The sequence below is a fragment of the Micropterus salmoides genome, unplaced genomic scaffold (assembly GCF_014851395.1).
Source record: "Micropterus salmoides isolate LMB-PRFRI ecotype aquatic unplaced genomic scaffold, ASM1485139v1 Ms_hic_scaffold_3, whole genome shotgun sequence".
In the NCBI taxonomy this organism is placed as follows: Eukaryota; Metazoa; Chordata; class Actinopteri; order Centrarchiformes; family Centrarchidae; genus Micropterus; species Micropterus salmoides.
This window is the reverse complement of record NW_024042261.1, coordinates 1,430,419-1,453,230: the sequence shown is the minus strand read 5'-3', so window position 1 is coordinate 1,453,230 and position 22,812 is coordinate 1,430,419. Positions and strand designations below refer to the sequence as shown.

The 22,812-nt window shown below is 40.4% G+C and overlaps 1 protein-coding gene across 4 annotated transcripts in view; it reads left to right on the top strand.

Annotated features, from left to right (window-relative positions):
* Window positions 1–22,812, top strand: part of aldh1a3 (aldehyde dehydrogenase 1 family, member A3) — a 35,943-nt gene that overhangs the window by 4,377 nt on the left and 8,754 nt on the right. For 2 of the 4 annotated variants that reach the window (XM_038693742.1, XM_038693741.1), the window contains exons 5-9: window positions 5,001–5,062; window positions 9,372–9,500; window positions 12,172–12,285; window positions 13,359–13,461; window positions 16,168–16,352. In XM_038693742.1, the coding sequence (XP_038549670.1) occupies window positions 5,001–5,062; window positions 9,372–9,500; window positions 12,172–12,285; window positions 13,359–13,461; window positions 16,168–16,352 (593 nt within the window). Of the gene's footprint in view, window positions 1–5,000; window positions 5,063–9,371; window positions 9,501–12,117; window positions 12,286–13,358; window positions 13,462–16,167; window positions 16,353–22,812 lie in introns of all 4 variants that reach the window. The other 2 variants (XM_038693740.1, XM_038693737.1) reach the window with 1 other exon arrangement.

The following is a 22,812-nucleotide window of genomic DNA, read 5'->3' as shown; positions in this document are numbered from 1 at the left end:
CATTATGGAGTTTTCAGCGGCCACTTGCAGTGCGGTTCTAAGATTGCAACCAGGTGTGTCCTCATACGCGTTCTCGCTTGAACTTATGAGTGAGCATAATCCGAAACTCAGGTAAACTCCCACTGCAACGTTACAGTAATAGTTTTATCAGCTGCAGGTTGAACTAATCCATGTTCGTTACATGATAACGTTACATTTACTGCATTTAGCCGACATGCTACATCGTTAGCTCGCCTGCTGCTTTTCAGTAACATTAACTATCTTTACTATCTGTGAATCTATCTCCGGAGGCTCAGCAATGTCAGCACAGCTACATGTACTGGATGATAATGAAACAGTTAGTAAGCTGGACTGAATATTATAATGCGATTGTGTCACACTTTATAACAGTTAGACCGCAGTAAGTAACTTTACGGTAACTAGTGATAATGGATGGCTCTTCCTCTGGGTTGTTGTTGTTGTTATGTTGCAATGTTTTATGTTATGTGGATCACGTTAGTTACAGCGACTGAGGTGGAGAAGCTGTGTACCTAAGTAACGTTATTGGTAAAACCCATAGACTGTATATAAAAACCACAATAAACTGAACGTTACGAAGCAAACAGCGGCAGGTCCGAGCTACTGTAGCCTTAGCTGGCTGCTCCTGGCTGCATCACTGTAGGCTAACATCAGTAAACAAATTTGCTTTTTACCGTTACATCCTCTCTGCAGTCTAAATCAACAGTGGTACACAGGATAGTAACATGGGTCGCATTAGTTGGTGAAGTAATATGGAAAGCTAACGTTAATATACGTAACTTTGCACCAGCTAACATAAGCAACTGCTTGGCGTTAGCCTGCGAGCTAACGTGACTTTCTGTGTTTCTCCAGCTTTACTAATGCTCACTTTGTTCTTACTCTACATCATCTGAACCTGTTTGGTCTCATGGGCTTCAGCACATAAACCTTTATTGTTGTTTTGTATCCTTGCATGGAGCCGGTTGTTTTATGGTGTTAGTGGACTGCATGTCGTTAGCTGCCGTGTTGTCGCTGTAGTGTGAGAGCCTCGGGAGCGCGCACAGGGCTGAATCCAACCCGGTGTCCTCACATGAAAAGCGGAATAGTGGCTGATGAAAGCAACGGAGAAAACAGGCGTGTGCTTCATTTCTAAGTGAGTTTTGAGCCAATTGATAATAAGGCAATGAAAATTTGATTAATTTTATTGAAAAACTTACATATAGTCCCTTTTAAGTCACTAGTGCAAAAAAAAGGTTTGAACCCGCGAATGGCCGCTTGCTCTGCTGTGCCGTTTGTCCCATAAACTTCATTCCAACTTCAAAATGTACATCCTGTTCAGGAGATTTATGCTATTACCTGTGTTGCTAATATCTGTAATGCTTGATTTTATATTAATATTTTTATGTGAAAAAAATTAATGAGGCTCAACTTTCTTCCACCTTTAAGAGCTAAATGCTCCGGCATGTGTGCAGCTACAGACACCATTTGAGCTGTAAGTTGCAGAAAAGATGTTGATCTTTCAAAGTTGTATTTGATGTTTGCTATAAAAATGTTTAGTTTAGGAGGTATGTCCTTCCAAAGTGAAGGGTTTTACAGCTTTTAGCAGACTTTAGAGTGTGTCATGTGATCATGTTAGAGGGTGGAGAGGAGGATCTGGCAGACCAGAATAGTTTTTTAAACTGCTGCGTATATTTCTCTCCATAAGCACAAAAAAGGCGGCAAAATGTAGTCACATACCTTTTCTCCCTCAAAATGTCAAAATCCTGCTCAGTGGATGTTTAGTGTTTTTATCTCTGATCCTTAATTGATTGGAAACTCTGTCGTCTCTCATTCACTCCCTGTTGTAGCTGCAGCCTGAGGTCTCCCCCTGTCACTAATTCTTTAACTTGCTGTATCTTCCTCCCTGTTTGGAGTTTGGACACAAGATGTATATTTTTATGCTCAGCTACTCAAGCACTAACTAAGAAGTCGAAAATGATAGTTAAAAAGTTTTTTTTAAGCAAATACACTTTTTGTATCAACAATGGATGAAATTGTGTCACTACCAGCAAGTTGGCTAGTGGTGCAGTTAGTTAGACTTCAGTCACTAGATTGGTACTTCTTATTCCAGTCGTGAGTTTGAATCCCGCAAATGGCAGCAGTTGTAATTGCTTTCAACTTTAAACACCTGTATGGTGTTTGAACTTGATGATAACAAACTAAAGATCTCTCCTAACTTAAAACACCAAAGTCATAGCTGAAAAGCTTTTTTTTAAGTAATTGCACATTTCCATCAACAAATGATCAAATTGTGGCCTCTTCAGATCTCTCCCTGTATAGCTTGCTTGATTAAAATGCTGGTTTCCCAAGCCGCTCTTTTCATTCAGACCCAGGCTTGAATCCCACCTCCAGCAGCAGTGACAATTGCTTTCAACTTCAAACACCTGTGTGAGTTCAATTCCCATTGACTTGCAGTGGTCGTTTTTAAATGTGTATATTGTTAGTCTTTTTAAATGAAGAAATGGTATACGTGGCATAAGTTTTTTATATAAGATTATTCACTTTCTGTGTGTTGGACCGACTTCAGATTTTCCCTGTCTAGTGAGTTTTCGAGAAACAGCGTGCCCGTGGCGTCCAAAATCGATGTTTCGCCATGAAAGAGGAAGTTGCTTTAACTTCAGTGTACATGCTCACATTTGCACCAAACTTTACGTGCTTGATAACTGTCCCACCCCGAACACATCTACATGTTCATTTATAGTTGTAGTGCGAAGTGCTATGTAACGGCAAAAAGGGGACACAGGAAGTGATGATTAACATGTTTGTGCAGCGTCCAAAGTGTGTGGAAAATTCAAAGCTTTAAATTTCTTTCTTTCTTTCTTTCTTTTTTCTGCAAAGTAACCTCAATTTTGGGAGCCTAAACATGCTCGAAAACTCACCAAACTTTGCACAAAATTCAGGAGTGGTGAAAAATTTCGTATTTTATGGGTTTTGTGCCCCCCTACAGAGCAGCCCCCGGACTAAGTTTCACCTATGTGTGCGAAATTTCTGTGGTACGTGTTTCATGTCCAGACGTACAAAAAAGCCTCTTGGAGCCATTGCCTAAACCCAACAAGAAAGTCAGACATTTTGGATTTAATGGTCATTTTTGGCGATTTACACTCTTTAATTTAACGAACTCCTAGGGATTCCCAGGGAATTAGTCCAGTCGACTTCAGATTTTCTCTGTGCAATCTAAATTGACAATAAAAAGTTTTTACCAGTAATAACGGTTATTACCAGTCGACCAGTTTGCCCCCTTTCAAAAATCGATGATTCACCATGAAAGAGGAAATTGTTGTATCATGCTCACATCTGCACCAGATGTCCACCAACAGTCATGCCCCGAACAAATCTACATGCCAATATTCAGTACGATATTCAGTCGTAGCGTCACTAAGGCGACACAGGACATGATTATTAACACCTTTGTGCAGCGTCACACCACCCATAGTCAACCACTTATCCTGCGTACAGGGTCGCAGGGGGGCTGGAGCCAATCCCAACTGACATCGGGCAATAGGTGAGGTACACCCTGGACAGGTCGCCAGTCCATCGCAGGGTCACACATAGACAGACAACCACTCATGCTCACACCTAGGGACAATTTAGAGACACCAATTAACCTAGTCCGCATGTCTTTGGATTGTGGGAGGAAGCCGGAGCACCGGGAGATAACCCACGCAGATACGGGGAGAACATGCAAACTCCACAGTTTGCACTGTTGCCCCGGGATTTGAATCCGCAACCTTCTTGCTGTGAGGCGACAGCGCTAACCGCTGCCCACACCAATTAATTTTAATTTAGTTCTAAACTCCTGTAGTTCCTGTGTTTCAGCAGGTTTTCTCCTCATGTTCAAAACGTTCTGCACATTCAGAATCTCTGTGTTCTCTGACGATGATGTCCAGTGCTGTGATGTGCTGTACATTTTGTAATTGCTTGAAGGACTGAAATGCACACAAAATAGTTTCTGTTGCACAAGAGAGCCTACTGGGGATCAGGCGAGTTTTCTTTATTGCTGTTCCACCAATTTGACAATAATGTGAGAGCATGCATAAGCCGTTTGTAGTAGTTGAAAGCATAATATCAGGCAGGGTTTCAGGTTTCTACATGGTACACTGAATGGGAACGACATGCAACATGGACAAACAACAATCCAGCAAGAACCGAACAGAAAAGGGGCCAACAAATACAGATACAGCATGGAGGGTGCATTACAGGTGACACACATTAGGGATAATTAGGACAAAACAGGAAACAAAGCTAAACACGGACACAAGACACAGACAACTTCAACCCCAAAACAGTAAGTGGAAAGAACTTATACCAAAACACACAGAACAAAACCTGACACAAAACCAGTGTGCAATGGCTTAAAGCCTCATGTGTTTGCAAGTTTACAAAAATCTAAATCATCTCAAATGATTTTCCTTGGTCCTCTAAGTTATTAGTTATTACCTTTGGTAAGATGTCTTCTCATCATGTAATGTTTTTTTTGTTTTAATTTTTAATTTTTAATTTTAATTTTTGAATTGTGACCATTAAAATGGTTGTCATTTCCAAAACAGTACTATTACCTTTACTAACATATATACCACAGCTATGTTAATACTGGCCTGTAATACTAGTTATATACCTGTAACACATATAATATATTGATCCTGAAAGTTCAGTTTTGACCTTGGATACAATTGTTGAATTTAAAAAATAATGATTTCAGGTCCACTCGCAAACTTTTTCTGTAGGTTTCACATCCCAGTCTTTTCTCGTTATGGAACTTAATTTATTTTATGTTATGATGGTTGAACTGTTGAACTGAAACTATCTAAACAATTTTCTTGTGCCAACATCCCTTGGCCTCAGTTTACCTTGATTTTTATGGTACCTTAAAGCAATAACAAAACAAATTTATTGTGGAAAAAAAGAAAAACTTCCACCTAGAGTAAAGTGGATCAAACTGATTGTGCTCTTTCTGTTTATTACAGATGAAAGTTTTGTGTGTTTAACCAAACACGAGCCCATTGGCGTATGTGGAGCCATCATTCCAGTAAGTCCAGACCAGATCTGGTTTGAATTTATGAGCAATAATGTGTAATAGGAATTACGGTTCATATTACTTTGGCTTGGTGTGCACAATATTTTATTGATATATATATATATATATATATATATATATATACACATATATACATATATACACACACACATACACACACACACACACACGCACACACACACACACACACACTATAAGTTCTCAATAAAATATTGTGCAATTGTGCACACCAAGCCAACACACTGTTGTGATGCCAGCTTCTGAATATGTGTTGTGGTAAATGGCTCTGCTTTAGTATTTTGGGAAAAACATAATGTGTCAGAGAATATCAGTATCATCTCTGTGGCTAAGTACAGAGATACATCCAAACCCCCAGTGAGCAGAGCTGGGCTGTGTACACAGTACACACTACACACAGGTCTGAGCTCTGTCCTAACTAGTTTTGGAGTTGCTGGAAGGTGTACTTTTTTATGTTGGTCGTACCGCAACCTTGTAGGAAGGAGGTCGTGTTGGTGGATTGATTTACTTGATTTGTCAAGACAGTACGGTCCTGTCAACGGTTCTACTGGCATATCAGTCTTCTCATCTGACTGCATGGACATAACTGTTCCCCAAAATGTCACAGTGTTACTTTAACACAGTAGTGGTCTTACACTTAAGCAGGTTACAGTGTTTAGTGAAATGCACTATCATTTATACTGCCAACATCTCTGGCTTTCTTGGATCCATATTCAGGCTTAATTGGAAGCACTAAGACTGAAATTAAATTGTGTAGTGCTAGTAAGTCAGCTGCACTCAATTTAAATGCACTGTCAGATTGTAAGGATGAAATTAAATTCTTAAATGTTTGCACTCCCTATAAAGCCCTTTGCTCTTGCAGTATAGTTATTAGTTTTGATAATAACTTCATCATTTTTGAATGAAGGGTGGGGAAATGTTTGGTGTTTCACCGTATTGTGTTGCACTTGAATAGAATTTCAGCATTCTGACAGAATACAGACATTCAGTTTTCTAACTTTGAGCGTAAGCCTATAACCTCTAATGTTGCTTTGGCAACAAAAGAACAAAACAGCTATTGTTTGACATGGGAGATTATATCATAAAGGTGAAAATTTATACTGAAGGACGTTGTGTAATTACTGGAAGTGCTGCTGGCGTGCACAAAGCATGAGTCATTGTCAGAGGACAACAGGAAACCTTTCTCCTGACTTGTGATTCCAAGATCCTTTTATGGCGCTGAGTGTAGCCAATGAGTTGTAAAAGTTAACAATGCTTAAACAACAAACATGCACCACTCGCATATATTGCTGTCTAAATTGGGTTTGAGTGCCCAATTATTTGTTCATTGGTTTCCAACTTGGAAAAGAGCAACTGGAAAATAAATGACCTTTTTCTGAATGTGTTTACTTTGAATATTCTCTAGTCCTAATGACTTAGAGCTCTTAGGAGTTAACTAGGGAAATCAAAGTTCTGATAATGTGTGTGCTGCTTGGATTGTTTCCATTGGAGACTGTTGCAGTGATAATTACAATTGAATTAAAGAAGTAAACCATGGTTTACATCAAAAACTTTAAGTATCAACAAAGCATGAAAAACAGAGTACTTCTGTTTCCATTCCTGGACATTTGCAGGCTGCAGCAAATGCGGCAAACTTTGGCTTAGCTTCAGTAAAAAAAAAAAAAGAGAGAACGACACAGCAAAATGCAACACCTGCAGTAAGGAGGTTTGGTGCGAGGATGGAAGCAGCACCAACATGACAAAGCATTTACTTAAAATCGGCGTGAATCTGAAGGAACAAACCGTGCTCCATGCGTTGCTTTCTCCCAGCTACAAAGACACCCCAGATACAGCTAACGATAACAGCAGCAACATCTCATGCTCAGGTACAAAACACAGGTTAGCTGACCGTCACCTTGTATATTGAAGGGAAATGAACGATGTCTACAAATGATTCCAATATATATTTCTCTCAGATACGAGTCCCCAGAGACGCCCCTCTAATACAGACACTCCTTTCATTTTAGCCATGAAGGGGAGGTAAGAAAGGAAAAAGAGGATGAAGGTCACTGAGCAGTGACAAGATCTGTGGTGAAGGGTCTGGAACCATAACCGAGATTTGATAAGTAGAAGAATCAGAATTGATAAAATTGAAACGATAGCCAACCCTAAAAGAGAAAAGTGAGATGCAATAATTGTTCAAATGGGAATAATGGCACACACTGTCAGAAAGTCTCTCCTCGTACAAATCCATGGTGTTGCAGTGTTGCAACGTAACAGAAGGATTTGTGTGGAGAATGAAAAAGGAGTTTGACAGAAAACTTTTAACCCTGCAAACTGTCACATCCACACACCTGGCCATGCTGCCTGAAGTAGGTTAAATGTCATATTGTCGGTGTCGGAAAGTTACAAAGTTGTCGGAGGCAGCCACCACAACTTTGACATTGGAAAGGTGTGATGGGAGGACCTGAGAGAATGTTCGAAGCACCGATCTTTCAATTAATAAGCAACCCGCTCTACCTCCTGAGCCACAGCCGCAAGGGTGTCAAGCAGGAACACGGGGGCAGCAGGTGACTCGCAACCACAGATCCAGACTCCACAGCTCCAGAGCCAGAAACACCTGCAGGAAGTGATAGGAGGAGAGAGGAGAGGGACGAGAAAGCACAAGACTACCAGAAAGGGGAGAAGTTGTGTTAGTAACATGCAATAATGGGATAAGGTTGCATACAGAGGGAGAGAAAGTAGAGGAGAGAGGAGCTCAGTGCATCATGGGAAATCCCCCGGCAGTCTAGGCCTATAGCAGCATAACTAAGGGATGGTTCAGGACTCACCTGAGCCAGCCCTAACTATAAGCTTTATCAAAGAGGAAAGTCTTAAGCCTACTCTTAAATGTGGAGATGGTGTCTGCCTCCTGAACCCAAACTGGAACCTGGTTCCACAGGAGAGGAGCTTGATAGCTGAACGCTCTGGCTCCTAGTCTACTTTTGGAGACTCTAGGAACCACAAGTAACCCTGCATTCTGGGAGCGCAGTGCTCTGGTGGGGTAGGAAGGTACTATGAGCTCTTTAAGATAAGATGGTGCCTGACCATTAAGAGCTTTTGCCTTCAGAACTGTCTTAATTCTTCGGGGCATACAACAAGGTGTTGGAAACATACCTCTGACTTAGGTCCATATTGACATGATAGTATCACGCAGTTTCTGCAGATTTGTCGGTTGCACATACACGATGCAAATCTCCCGTTCCACCACATCCCAAAGTTACTTTATTGGATTGAGATCTGGTGACTGTGGAGGCAATCGGAGTGCAGTGAAATCATTGTCATGTTCAAGAAGCCAGTTTGAGATGATTTGCGCTTTGTGACATGGTGCATTATCCTGCTGGAAGTAGCCCTCAGAAGACGGGTACACTGTGGTCATAAAGGGATGGACATGGTCAGCAACAATACTCAGTTAGGCTGTTGCATTTTAACAATGTTCAATTGGTACTAAGGGTCCCAAAGTGTACCAAGAATATCCCCCCTTTACACCACCACCAGCATGAACCGTTAATACAAGGCAGGATGGAACCATGCATTCATGTTGTTTACGTCAAATTCTGTTCCCTGCCATCTGCAGCTCAGACTCAGACCAGGCAATGTATTTACAATCTTCTATTGTCCAGTTTTGGTGAGCCTGTGCAAATTGTAGCCTCAGTTTCCTGTTCTTAGCGGAGTGGCACCTGGTGTGGTCTTCTGTTGCTGTAGCTGCTTCAAGGTTCGACGTGTTGTGTGTTCAGAGATGGTATTCTGCATAGCTTGGTTGTAATGAGTGGTTATTTGAGTTACTGTTGCCTTTCTGTCATCTCGAACCAGTCTGCCCATTCTTCTGTCCTCTGACATCAACAAGGCATTTTGCATCAGCAGTGCGCAGTGCTGTTACAAGGTGTGGTGGTAGCACTGCAAAATATATAACAACCAACTTAGTCAAGCAACTCCAGAAGAATCATGCTAAAGAACACTATTCCCAGTCTCTTTCTCACAGTGAGGAATACAGCTTATTTATTTTACACTAGCATCATATCGGTCGGTACTTGGCATCGGTATCTGGACCGAAAAAATAAGATCATAGCATCCCTAGCTTTAGTTAAAAGCAACATACAGTATTATGGTATATAAAATGACTTCATAAATAACTTCTGATTAGGCTGATTAGCCTGATAGAGGGAGGTTATTTCAGTTGGATTGTAGTCTAACTGTGTTGTTTGTGACTTGTGCAGTTACACATTGAAAGCAGTCAGCTAACATGTTCTTTTGTCTGTGCTAGTGGAACTTTCCTCTGCTGATGTTCATGTGGAAGATAGCGCCGGCCCTGAGCTGTGGAAACACTGTGGTCATCAAGCCTGCAGAGCAAACCCCCCTTACGGCCCTCCACGTTGGATCACTTATCAATGAGGTCTGATATTAGGCTCAACATGTACAGCAGGATTGATCCTAGCTGTGGGCTGTGAGAGGTTTTACACTTAGTCTTCTTGAACACAGTCTGGTCCTGTATTCTTATAAAAGTCCTGCTGATTAGACTGCTCTGCTCCTATTATGTTCTGGTGACTGTTCCGAGCACAGGAGACAATTGACAACAAAATTAGCTGTGGATTTTTAAGTGTGGTTCAGAGACTCACAGAGGTCCTTGTCCTTAACTAGATATTTAATAAATATTTAATGTTGAAATTGTAGGTTTCACTGGCACTGTGATTTGCAAATAACTTCAGAAGAAAAGACCTTATCTGATAACATACTAAGGAGTACACTAACACACTTAAGAAACTCAACAGCAGCATTCCTTCCATATGGACAAAGACTTTGCACAACAAGTGTACATTTTATTTACTTTTTTTTAATCCATCATTGTAAAATTTGTTATGCACATTTAGTCTTATGGGTTTCAGGAGTCCAATCTATTGCACTGACAATGCTGCAAAGTCTCATCAAAAAGAACCAAGCCAGTTATACACCTGTATTTTATGAACTGCTAGTTAAGTGCAAGTTATATTTCCTGTCAATTGTATTTGCTTACATCAACATTTTTTGAAATGCTGTTTCAATTTGTTACTTTTCATACTACATTATATTTCTACTCCACTACTATATTTTATATATTTCACTAAATTTATCTGACAGCTTAATTAGTTAGTAGTTTGCATGAAAAACATATGAAGAGCTTATAAAATATGATGCTTGGTTATGGATGAAACTGAACAGTTGAAGCAAGTAGAGCTGAAAGATTGGTCAATTACAGACAGAAAATGGCTTATTTTGATTGGACAAAACAAAGCACTGAAAGTGTTACTTTGGGTAGTTGTGATAGCATTTCTTATTAATTCCTACATTTTTACAAATTGATCAAAGAATATAATCAGGAGCTTAATCCATAATGAAGATAATCTTTAGCTGCAGCCTTATATATAGCCTAAATAGTTTAAAAGTAGCTGCACCTCAACCATCTACAATAGTAAAATGCTGATTTTACATTAATGCTTAAGTAATACTAATACTAAAGATCTAAATATAATAGTAAAACACTAACAGGGGCAATCTTTCTGCACAGAGCACTTTTAATGCTTTGAGCACATTTACCTAATTATACTTTTACTTTAAAAGTTTCAGTTGTAGAATGTTAACTCCCCGTATACATCCCTGAAATTCACCAAAAAATACAGAGGGCATGACCTCCGTGCCCTCAGAGTAGTTACAGTCTGTCACGATTTAGATGAGTGCAAAGCAGGAGAGAGCCCAAACACAACGCACAAGAGAGCAGAGATACAGCGGGAGCAACACAGGTGAGAGGGATCAGACAAATGAGACAGACATGCATGCAGAGTGAACAACAGGGGAAAACAGAGAGACAGGCAGGCAGAGGGATTACTGGGGTAACAGACATAACACAGGTTACTAACACAGACAATATCAAAATAAGACGGAACAGATCAGAAATATATAAATAATAAACTAATCCAGAAACAAGCATACCGTTTACAAGTAAACTACGACCAACAGGGATAACAGACCGAAACTAGGATTAAACAGAACACACAGCAGACAAAGACTAAATGATGCAAACACCGAACTAGGAGTAAATACAAATATACATACAAATTAACTAAGACACAGAGCTAAAATGCAGGGCTAAACCTAACATACAAGACAGACAGGTACTGTGTGAGCTAAACAGAACATGCAAATGAACAATCAAATAAACAAGGCTAAACAGAGAAGACACAAGACAAGGAACAAAACCCCAAAACAGAAAACATGGACCAACTGCTAAACAGAACAGGGTAAGGAACAGAGACAGGACCAACCAGGAAACAGGACAACACTAAACATGGAACAGTTCAGAAATAAGGAAAACACCAAAACACCACTAAACACCAGCTGACAGATCATAACCAGATAAACAATAACATCAGGTAGAGGAAGCACATTAAGGCAGCAAGCAAACTATAAACTAAATCTAAACTAAACAGAAAAGCAACAGGGAGTCAAGGCAAGGCAAAACAAACAGGGACCGAACTAATAACACAGAGTGGATAAAGTAGACAAGATAACAGAACACCACAGACAAACTCCTCAACAGACTAAGATAAATGAACACAACAGATTAACACATAATGATCATAACCAAACAAATCAAGCAGACTGGACACAGGACAACAGACAGGACTGAAACCCAAAACACAGACTAAATAACAGATACCGAACTGGACAATAAACAAAACTCACAGAGAACTAAACTAGACAGAGCAGACAGGCAGAATGTGACACAGTCTGTGTCATTTATTGATACAGAGTAATACTAAAATAGAAATATAATGTGTGACATTATTTAGACATAGGAACTGTGAAACAGTAACAGATCATGTCATGCCATCACCCAGACCTACCCTGAACTAGGCAAATGGGGAGATAGATGACCAACGCTCTAAATCCTTAACAAAGGCTTACATGGCTTCACAGGCTGTTATGGGGTCAAATGCCTTTTGACTCCATATGCTGGGCCTTTTGTTGTTCCCCAGGGTATCACATCACTGGGGATTCCCCACACTAACATGTCTGGGTTGCCATCTCAGGCAGGTTTCCCTCCTGGAGTTGTGAACATCGTTCCAGGGTTTGGTCTCACGGCTGGAGCAGCCATTGCCAGCCACATGGACATCAACAAGGTGGCCTTCACTGGTTCTACAGAGGTATGTGAGTGTATGACTGTGCACTTCTGCTGCATAACTGTCATTTTGACAAATGAAGGAAAGATAAATACTCTCTGATACATTGGTTTTGATATAGAATCTAGCAGCTGAGTGATAGAATGCTGCTTTCAACGAGACCAGACGATTTCTTTGTTTCACTTAGAGTCCTAATGTAGTGGTGACACTGGCCATTTCTAAAACTAAAGCAGTGCAGGTGTTTGTATAGTAAGAAAATACAGATGCAATTTTTGGCTTCTACTACTGTATGTGATCAAACTATTCAAAGTTAATTAACTTGGTGAGTTATAGCTTAAACTAACTGGGAAGCATAACATTATTTTCACTGTTAATAAACATTACAAGAAGTGTCCATTGTCCTAATACTGATACTAGTGGCACTGATACTCCATTGCTTTGTGAATGAAGCTGTACATGATATATGTACATATAACATAGTGTCTCTATTTGACCACTCAGCCCTGCAAACTCTGCCTTGATAGTTTGTGAACCACCAGAAAGTACAAGCACTAGCAGACACTATTTTATACCTGGAGCTTTTATACAGGAACTGAATTTAGTCCCTGATTCCTCCAGCTGAAACGGTGGTACAGTTCTAACTGTTGCATGCAAAGTTCAATCAAAACTACACTTAATACCCCATGTTAGATTACCATAATGGTTGCTTTATAGAGTTGTAAGTTGTTCAGTTTTATAACGCAGAAATCTGAATTGCCACCATGTCATTAACTGTTAACACAGTGATGTAGATAAAGTGTATTTTGTATAAATACACTGCAAAATGCAATTCTTGAAATAAGGGGAAAAATCAAGTTCAAGAAAGATTTCATCATATGAAATGAAGTTGCTTTAAAATAGACTTTCCTAAAAGTTGTTGGCCATAGTCTTACATCAAGAAGAACCTAGCTCATCGTCAACTTCAGATTATTAACAATCATGTCTGAAGACTCTCTTTTTGGTCTAGGTTATATGTAAAGGAGTTTTTTATTTTTTCAGTATTACCCATGATACATTAAGGTATGACTCATCATTGCTGTGTTTCGCCCTCTGGGCAGGTCGGCCAGCTGATTAAAGAAGCGGCAGCCAAAAGTAACCTGAAAAGAGTTACTCTGGAGCTGGGAGGGAAGAACCCCTGCATTGTGTTTGCTGACTGTGACTGTAAGTAAACATGCTCTTTGTCGCTCTCTCTCAAAGTCTCACTATAACCAATCCGCTTAGCTTGTGTGTGTGTTCAGGTGAACAGACAGACAGATAGACAGACAGAGAGACATGTGAACAGACAGACAGTCAGATGAACAGACAGAGAGACAGGTGAACAGACAGACAGACAGACAGACAGACAGACAGACAGACAGACAGACAGAGACAGACAGACAGGTGAACAGAAAGGCAGTGACAGACAGGTGAACATACAGACAGACAGACAGACAGAGACAGACAGACAGTGACAGACACATGAACAGATAGACAGAGACAGACAGGTGAACAGACAGACAGGTGAACAGACAAACAGAGACAGACAGGTGAACAGACAGACAGAGACAGACAGGTGAACAGACAGACAGACAGAGACAGACAGGTGAACAGACAGACAGGTGAACAGACAGACAGAGACAGACGGGTGAACAGACAAACAGAGACAGACAGGTGAACAGACAGACAGGTGAACAGACAAACAGAGACAGACAGGTGAACAGACAGACAGAGACAGACAGGTGAACAGACAGACAGGTGAACAGACAGACAGAGACAGACGGGTGAACAGACAAACAGAGACAGACAGGTGAACAGACAGACAGGTGAAAAGACAGACAGAGACAGACAGGTGAACAGACAGACAGAGACAGACGGGTGAACAGACAGTTCGCCAGTCCATCGCAGATTATTATTATTGTTATTATTATTATTATTATTATTATTATTATTATTATAACACTAGCATGTCAACATATACACATAACACCACATAGCCCTAATGTCCAAACCAACTATATATTCCTTGATTTTGGGTGACCTGTTGGTCAGTAATAAATCACTGCCCAAATCTCAGAGATCTAACTGACAGCTATTTACCCAGTTGAAAAAAATGAGCCAATCAGAGATTTGAATGTGACATCATCTTCCTGTCAGAACAAGGAATAAAGCTGCAGAAATATTGGCCACAAGGCTGTCTTAAATCCTGGCTGCAGCCTTGGTTAAGTTACAATGATATGACTAATCAAGGTTTGTTATACAGTAGTTAAGACAACTAGGGCGGCAGCTAACGATGATTTTAGTATTCAAAGCTTCTATAGATTATTTCAACGATTCATCGATGCGTCATTTAAGAAGTACTTTTACTTGACTGATCGGTGACCAGGGGGTCACACACACTACAGGAGCTGACAACACCTATGGCACCCGAACCTGGTTTCCAAACCACTTTTATCAAAAAAACACATGTGAAATGTGAAACGGGAAATGAGCGATCCTGCACACGAACCAGCTGTTGTTTGTTATTATAAAGATGGCAATTATAAAGACAAAGAATCTTGGTGAAAGGATGGATTAGCACACGCAGGTAGCAGGGATTGTCTGAGCTACAGAGAGAGCTGCAGGGGAGTTATAAGGTGCAGCTCCCCGACACCCAGTTAACTCCTGACTGTGAGGTTACAACTCACGGCCCAAAAGGAGAACAACAAACGCACGTGGTCACATTATCAGCTGAGGTCTGCAGCTTACTTTGGCTTCAACTCAACAATCAATCATGATTTCAGTTAAATGCTAACGTTGCTGTTACTGTTACCTTGTCTGTGGTCCGCTGGCAGAACACCGGCTGCTTTCTGATAAGGCGCCGTCGTGCTGTTGCCGAGGCGACAAAAGTTTCGTTTTACGGTGGACGGACGGTAACATTACAGAGTTGTTGTTTTCTTTAGCTTGAAATAATATCATACTTAATAATAATACCATACTAGCATTTTATGAATCGATTTTATCGATTTAATTGTGAGTCGTTTCAGCCCTAAAGACAACTATACCCAACTACAGGTAGTGAATGTAGGAATGACAAAGAATAACAATGTATGCAAAATGTAAATTAGCCACCATGTTTGCGTCTTTTAATGTAATACCAGATAATGTGTCTCTCTGTTTCACTGCAAAGTGAAGTGAGTCACCAAATATACTGTGGCGATCGTTGTACCTGGGCGGTCTACCCAAGTAAAGTCTGTCTGGGAAACACATTTTTATACTTAAAGGTAGCCCATTACAAATTGTGAGATTTGGGTCATCTTCACTCACAGTGAAGAACTTTGGCGCATGTGTGTGTGTGGCTGTGACAATAGTCTATTTCTGTGCCATTGAGCGCGTGACATGAACCATCATGCAGTATGTGTGTAAATTTGACTGCTGTTCTGTTGATTTATGCCACCTAGCAAAATGTGCACGTAACCCACAATCTTGGTCTCTCTCAATGCCCATAAATCTATGCAACCTTGCTGTCGGGCATGCTGCAGAGACTGTGGCTTTTATTGTGTCTTTTGACCTGTAAATTTTCTTTAAACAAAGGTAAATGAGCTAGCTCGTTGTGTGTACTTTCGACAAGGCAGAATAAATTGTCAGAACACCACCACTGAATCCTATATGACTTTGATCAGCCTCAATAAACGGTCATGGCCTATCAAGCAGGAGTTTGTCCGATCCCAGCCGCCAACTGATCGATCTGTGCATCTCTACACTGAACATCCCAGACTGATGAAACATAGTAGTAGGAGTAGAGAAGGTGTCATTTTCTCCTGGGCAAAAAAATAAATTAAATGTTAACGTTGTTTCTTGTTTATTGCACTTGTCCATTTTGTGTGTGTGTGTGTGTGTGTGTGTCTACAGTGCAGCTGGCTGTGGAGGAAACCCAGAAGGGAGCTTTTTATAACCAGGGTCAGTGCTGCACGGCTGCATCTCGTGTATTTGTGGAGAAAAGTATTTATGAAGAGTTTGTGCGTCGCAGCATAGAAAATGCCAAGAGGATCGTCACAGGAGACCCATTGGACCCCCAGACATCACACGGGCCACAGGTAAGAACACCCAGTTAAGGTCATATTATTTTGAAGTACCGTATTAGAAAAGGTTTTCGAAAATTTCACGAAAACATTTTTGGCAACTGCCAATAAACCTCAGAGTTGGCAAACAACTGGTTTTGCTTTCACTCTGCTTCTTCTACTCTGTTTATTATAGCCATCCGTAATGTAGCCTATACCAACCAACATTTGATAAAAGTAAGCTGTAGCCCAGTTTGTTTGTTGAAAACCAGATGATGGAAACACACCTAATTTGTAGGGCTGGCCCGAATGTCATTTTTTGAGCTTCAATGCTTCAATACTAATTAAGAGCGAATAATCGAAGACCCCCCGCGGTGGCGCTCAGCGGTCCCGTCATGGTGATTCTTTACACATGTGTTTTTTCACGAGCTACAGCTATGTATTTAATGGATAGAAGTAGAACAGCAGAAGAAGGATAAATGCCCGCTAAGTTGCTGAGACTTCAGAGTGAGAGAGTCTGATCCGAGCAGGTCCAGAGCAGTCCAAGCGGAGAGCACACAGGATGAGCGGTGTTTCCGGTAGCGGAACTAAATCTAACACGTTATTATGCAAAATTCACTTTTAATTTTAATTATAGCGACAAAATGCTCTTCTTCTACAATCGGCCTAATACAATTAAATGAAATAAACAATTGAAATATATCAGTCTGTGTGTAATGAATGAAAATAATATCCAAGTTTCACTTTTTGAATGGAATTACTGAAATAAATCAACTTTTTGATGATATTCTAATTATATGACCAGCACCTGTATAATTAGGCTTATTTAAATGCGTTCATTGTGTTGCTGTTTGTTTCCAGCCTACAGTTTGCTACTGATTCATTTTAAAATATAGGAAATTAAGCAATTGTAAAATTAAACACCATAACTTCCACACTACTGCTGACATCACTCAGTTTAAAGTGCTCCCACACAGCTGAGGGCTTCATTTGTTTTCCATTTGATGTGAACTGGAACGTTACGTTCACTGCTGTCGGCGGAGGTCAGGGGTGCGGAAAAAACCTCAATAATCGAATATCATAATTGAAAATCGAATGTGTACCCAACGGTTGAATATTCGTGTCCAGCCCTACTAATTTGCATTTAATTAATTCAATTCAATTCAATTCAATTTTATTTATATAGCGCCAAATCACAACAACAGTTATCTCACAGCGCTTTTCATAAAAGAGCAGGTCTAGACCGTACTCTGTGATGTTATTTACAGAAGCCCAACAGTTCCCACCAAGAGCAAGCACTAGGCGACAGAGGCAAGGAAAAACTTCCTTTTAAGAGGCAGAAACCTCGAGCAGAACCATGGCTCAGGGTGGGCGGCCATCTGCCTCGACCGGTTGGGGTGAGAGAGAGAGAGGGGGGAGGCAGCCTACACAATATACACACAGAGGTACAGACAGTGAAGGTAATGTTGCTATAGACTAAATGAAAAATGGTACAGATATTTATAATAGTGTTAATGGTAACCATCGTAATGTTAATGATTATAATAACAATAATAACAATAAGACTAGCAACAATAGTCGTTGCAGTAGAGGTTGTCGAGCAGGAACACAGGGGCAGCAGGTGACCCGCAGCCACAGCTCCAGACTCCACAGCTCCAGAGCCAGAAAACCTGCAGGAAGTGATAGGAGAGAGGAGAGAGACGAGAAAGCACAAGACTACCAGAAAGGGGAGAAGTTGTGTTAGTAACATGCAATAATGGGATAAGATTGCATACAGAGGGAGAGAAAGTAGAGGAGAGAGGAGCTCAGTGCATCATGGGAAATCCCCCGGCAGTCTAGGCCTATAGCAGCATAACTAAGGGATGGTTCAGGACTACCTGAGCCAGCCCTAACTATAAGCTTTATCAAAGAGGAAAGTCTTAAGCCTACTCTTAAATGTGGAGATGGTGTCTGCCTCCTGAACCCAAACTGGAACCTGGTTCCACAGGAGAGGAGCTTGATAGCTGAACGCTCTGGCTCCTAGTCTACTTTTGGAGACTCTAGGAACCACAAGTAACCCTGCATTTTGGGAGCGCAGTGCTCTGGTGGGGTAGTAAGGTCCTATGAGCTCTTTAAGATAAGATGGTGCCTGACCATTAAGAGCTTTGTAGGTAAGAAGAATGATTTTAAATTCTATTCTGGATTTTACTGGAAGCCAATGCAAAGAAGCTAAAACAGGAGAAATGTGATCTCTTTTCCTGGTTCCTGTCAGAACACGTGCTGCAGCATTCTGGATCAGCTGAAGAGTCTTAATGGACTTTTTCGAGCAGCCTGATAATAAGGAATTGCAGTAATCCAGCCTAGAAGTAACAAATGCATGGACTAGTTTTTCTGCATCATTTTTAGACAGGATGTTCCTGATTTTCGCAATATTACGTAGGTGAAAAAAGGCGGTCCTTGAAATTTGCTTAATGTGGGACTTAAACGACATGTCCTGATCAAAGATAACTCCAAGATTCCTCACAGTGGTGCTGGAGGCCAAGGCGATGCCATCCAGGGAAACTATATCTTTAGATAATGCGTCACGGAGGTGCTTAGGCCCCAGAGCAATAACTTCAGTTTTATCTGAGTTTAACATGAGAAAATTACAGGTCATCCAGGTTTTAACATCCTGAAGGCACATTTGAAGTTTAGCTAACTGATGAGTTTCATCTGGCTTGATCGATAGATATAACTGAGTATCATCTGCATAACAATGAAAGCTTATGGAATGTTTCCTGATAATATTGCCTAAAGGAAGCATATATAAAGTGAAGAGGATTGGTCCAAGGACAGATCCTTGAGGAACTCCATGAGTAACTTTGGCGTGCATGGAGGACTCATCATTAACATGTACAAACTGAAATCGATCTGATAAATAGGACTTAAACCAGCTTAGAGCGGTTCCTTTAATGCCAATGAAATATTCCAGTCTCTGCAATAGGATCTGATGGTCAATGGTATCAAATGCAGCACTAAGATCTAATAAAACCAGTACAGAGACAAGTCCTTGGTCTGATGCAATAAGGAGGTCATTAGTAATTTTCACCAGTGCTGTCTCTGTGCTATGATGAGCTCTAAATCCTGACTGAAAATCCTCAAATAAACTATTGCTCTGTAGAAAGTCACACAGCTGTTTAACAACTGCTTTCTCCAGAACCTTAGAGAGAAATGGAAGGTTAGATATAGGTCTATAGTTTGATAAAACATCCGGATCAAGTTTGGGCTTTTTCAGAAGAGGTTTAATTACAGCTACTTTAAAGTACTGTGGTACATAGCCTGTTGATAAAGATAGATTGATCATATCTAGTATAGAGGTGCTGACTAAGGGTAGAACATCTTTAAGCAGCCTAGTCGGGATGGGGTCTAAGAGGCAGGTTGATGGTTTAGATGAAGAAATTATTGAAGTTAGTTGGTAAAGATTGAGGGAAGCAAAACAATCTAAACATTTATCTGGTTCTACAGCTGTTTCTAAGGTTCCTGAGTTAAGAGATAAGTCGGTGCCAATTGAGGGCAGGTCTTGGTGAATTTTGTCTCTAATAGCTAGAATTTTATCATTAAAGAAGCTCATGAAATCGTAACTACTGAGAGCTATGGGAATACTTGGCTCAATAGAGCTGTGACTCTCTGTCAGCCTGGCTACAGTGCTGAAAAGAAACCTGGGGTTGTTCCTATTTTCCTCTAGTAGTACGCTGCTCTAGCATTACGGAGGGCCTTCCTATAAGTTTTAAGACTATCTTGCCAAATTAAACGAGAATTTTCCACTTTGGTGGAACGCCAATTCCTCTCAAGTTTCCGTGATATTTGCTTTAATTTGCGAGTTTCAGTATTATACCATGGAGCTAACCGTCTTTGTTTTAGTATTTTCTTTTTTAGAGGGGCTACAGAGTCGAGTGTCATTCGCAGTGAGCCTGCAGCACTATCAACAAGATGATCGATTTGGGAGGGACTGAAATTAGCATAGGAGTCCTCAGTTACTTTGTGACTAGATAATGTATTTAGAGCTGATGGAATCGCATCCTTAAATTTAGCTATGGCACTATCAGACAGACATCTTGTATAGAAATTTTTGCCCAATGGCGAGTAGTTCAGCAATACAAACTCAAAAGTTATCAAACAGTGGTCGGATAAAGAGGGATTCTGTGGGAACACCACTAAATGTTCAATTTCAATACCATACACCAAAACAAGGTCGAGGGTGTGGTTAAAACAGTGAGTCGGTTCATGAACACTCTGAGAGAAGCCGATGGAATCTAACAAAGAGATAAACGCAGTACTGAAGCTGTCATTCTCAACATCCACATGAATATTAAAATCTCCTACAATAATAACTTAGTCCGTTTTAAGGACTAAAGTTGACAAAAACTCTGCAAATTCAGATAAGAATTCAGAGTACGGGCCAGGTGCTCGGTACACTATAACAAAAAGAATTGGTTGCAGTGATTTCCAACTTGGGTGCGAAAGACTAAGAACAACACTTTCAAATGAGTTATAGTTTAGTTTAGGTTTAGAGCTGATTAGTAGGCTAGAGTCGAAGATAGCTGCAACTCCACCTCCTCGGCCTGTGCCTCGAGGAATGTGAGTATTAATATGACTGGGAGGGGTGGATTCATTTAGGCTAACATATTCTCCATCACCCAGCCAGGTTTCAGTAAGACCAAATAAATCAATATCATAATCTGATATTAGTTCATTTACTAGTACACCTTTAGAAGAGAGAGATCTGATGTTTAAGAGTCCACATTTAACTCTCCTGTTCTACCGCTTTGCGGTTTGAACCCTAATAATAATAACTAAAAGAGACAAACATAGAAGGGTTCTACCGCTTCGCGGTTTGAACCCTAATAATAATAACTAAAAGAGACAAACATAGAAGGGTTCTACCGCTTTGCGGTTTGAACCCTAATAATAATAACTAAAAGAGACAAACATAGAAGGGTTCTACCGCTTTGCGGTTTGAACCCTAATAATAATAACTAAAAGAGACAAACATAGAAGGGTTCTACCGCTTTGCGGTTTGAACCCTAATAATAATAACTAAAAGAGACAAACATAGAAGGGTTCTACCGCTTTGCGGTTTGAACCCTAATAATAATAACTAAAAGAGACAAACATAGAAGGGTTCTACCGCTTTGCGGTTTGAACCCTAATAATAATAACTAAAAGAGACAAACATAGAAGGGTTCTACCGCTTTGCTGTTTGAACCCCAATAATAATAACTAAAAGAGACAAACATAGAAGGGTTCTACCGCTTCGCGGTTTGAACCCTAATAATAATAACTAAAAGAGACAAACATAGAAGGGTTCTACCGCTTTGCGGTTTGAACCCTAATAATAATAACTAAAAGAGACAAACATAGAAGGGTTCTACCGCTTCGCGGTTTGAACCCTAATAATAATAACTAAAAGAGACAAACATAGAAGGGTTCAAGGACATTCTTTTTTTCATTTTTATAAACATCATTGAAATCCAGAATGCACCGGTATAAGCAACACATTGAAAAAAAACAAGGTAAGCTAATGATATATGTGTATATTCCAAGCAGCAAACTTCCGGTCTCCGGGCTGAAGCTTTCCCGGAAGATCGAAAACCTGCAGTTCATCAAGTGGCCACTTGAGGCTGGCTCCAAAAGGGAGTCAATCCCCATTGACCCCCATGTTAAAATGGCCAACTTTACAGCAGAATAAAACATGCTTACAGCCTGGTACAAAAGATGGTTTTAGTGTATATTGCTAATTTGCCCTCAATGACAACTGTTTCAATTATATTAAGCCTTAAAGTTCTGCATTATTAGGGGCGTGGCCATTTTGAGTGACAGGCGTGTATGTCGTTTCCACGTCAGTCCACACGAACAGATACAGACTTCCACAACAATAACAAGGCTTCCAGGTCTCTGCAGCTCTCTGGCACCAGGTGGGACATCTGATCCACAGTGTGACTCTAGGAGGAAAATGTGTAATAAATGCTTCAGGTGATGAAAAATATAAAGTAAACAATACAGATGAGTCTTTAATAAATAGAATATTGTGGTGAAGTTAATTTTCTAACGTAATTCTTTTCAAAAAGTGAAGCATTTCAAACCGTTTTTGTTTTCATCTTGATTACAGTTTACAGCTCGTGGAAATAAAAACTTCAGTATCTCATAATGTATAAACATTTTAGAATAGCCTAAATACATTTGGAGCGGCTGTGGCTCAGGAGATAGAGCAGGTTGCCTGTTAATCAGAAGGTTGGAGGTTTAATCCCCAGCACCTCCAGGTTGCATGTTAAAGTGCAAGATGCTGAATTGCCCCTGGCAGCTGTTCCGCCAGTGTGTGAAAGTTAGTTTCTGTTTCAGTGCTCAGTGTGTGGATGTAGTGTAAAAGCGCTTTGAGTGGTCAAAAAGGCACTATACAGAGCATTTACATTTCTGTATTATACAGAAATGTCAAATGGAGAAGAGCTCTCTAATCAGCTAATTACCTCAAAACACCTAC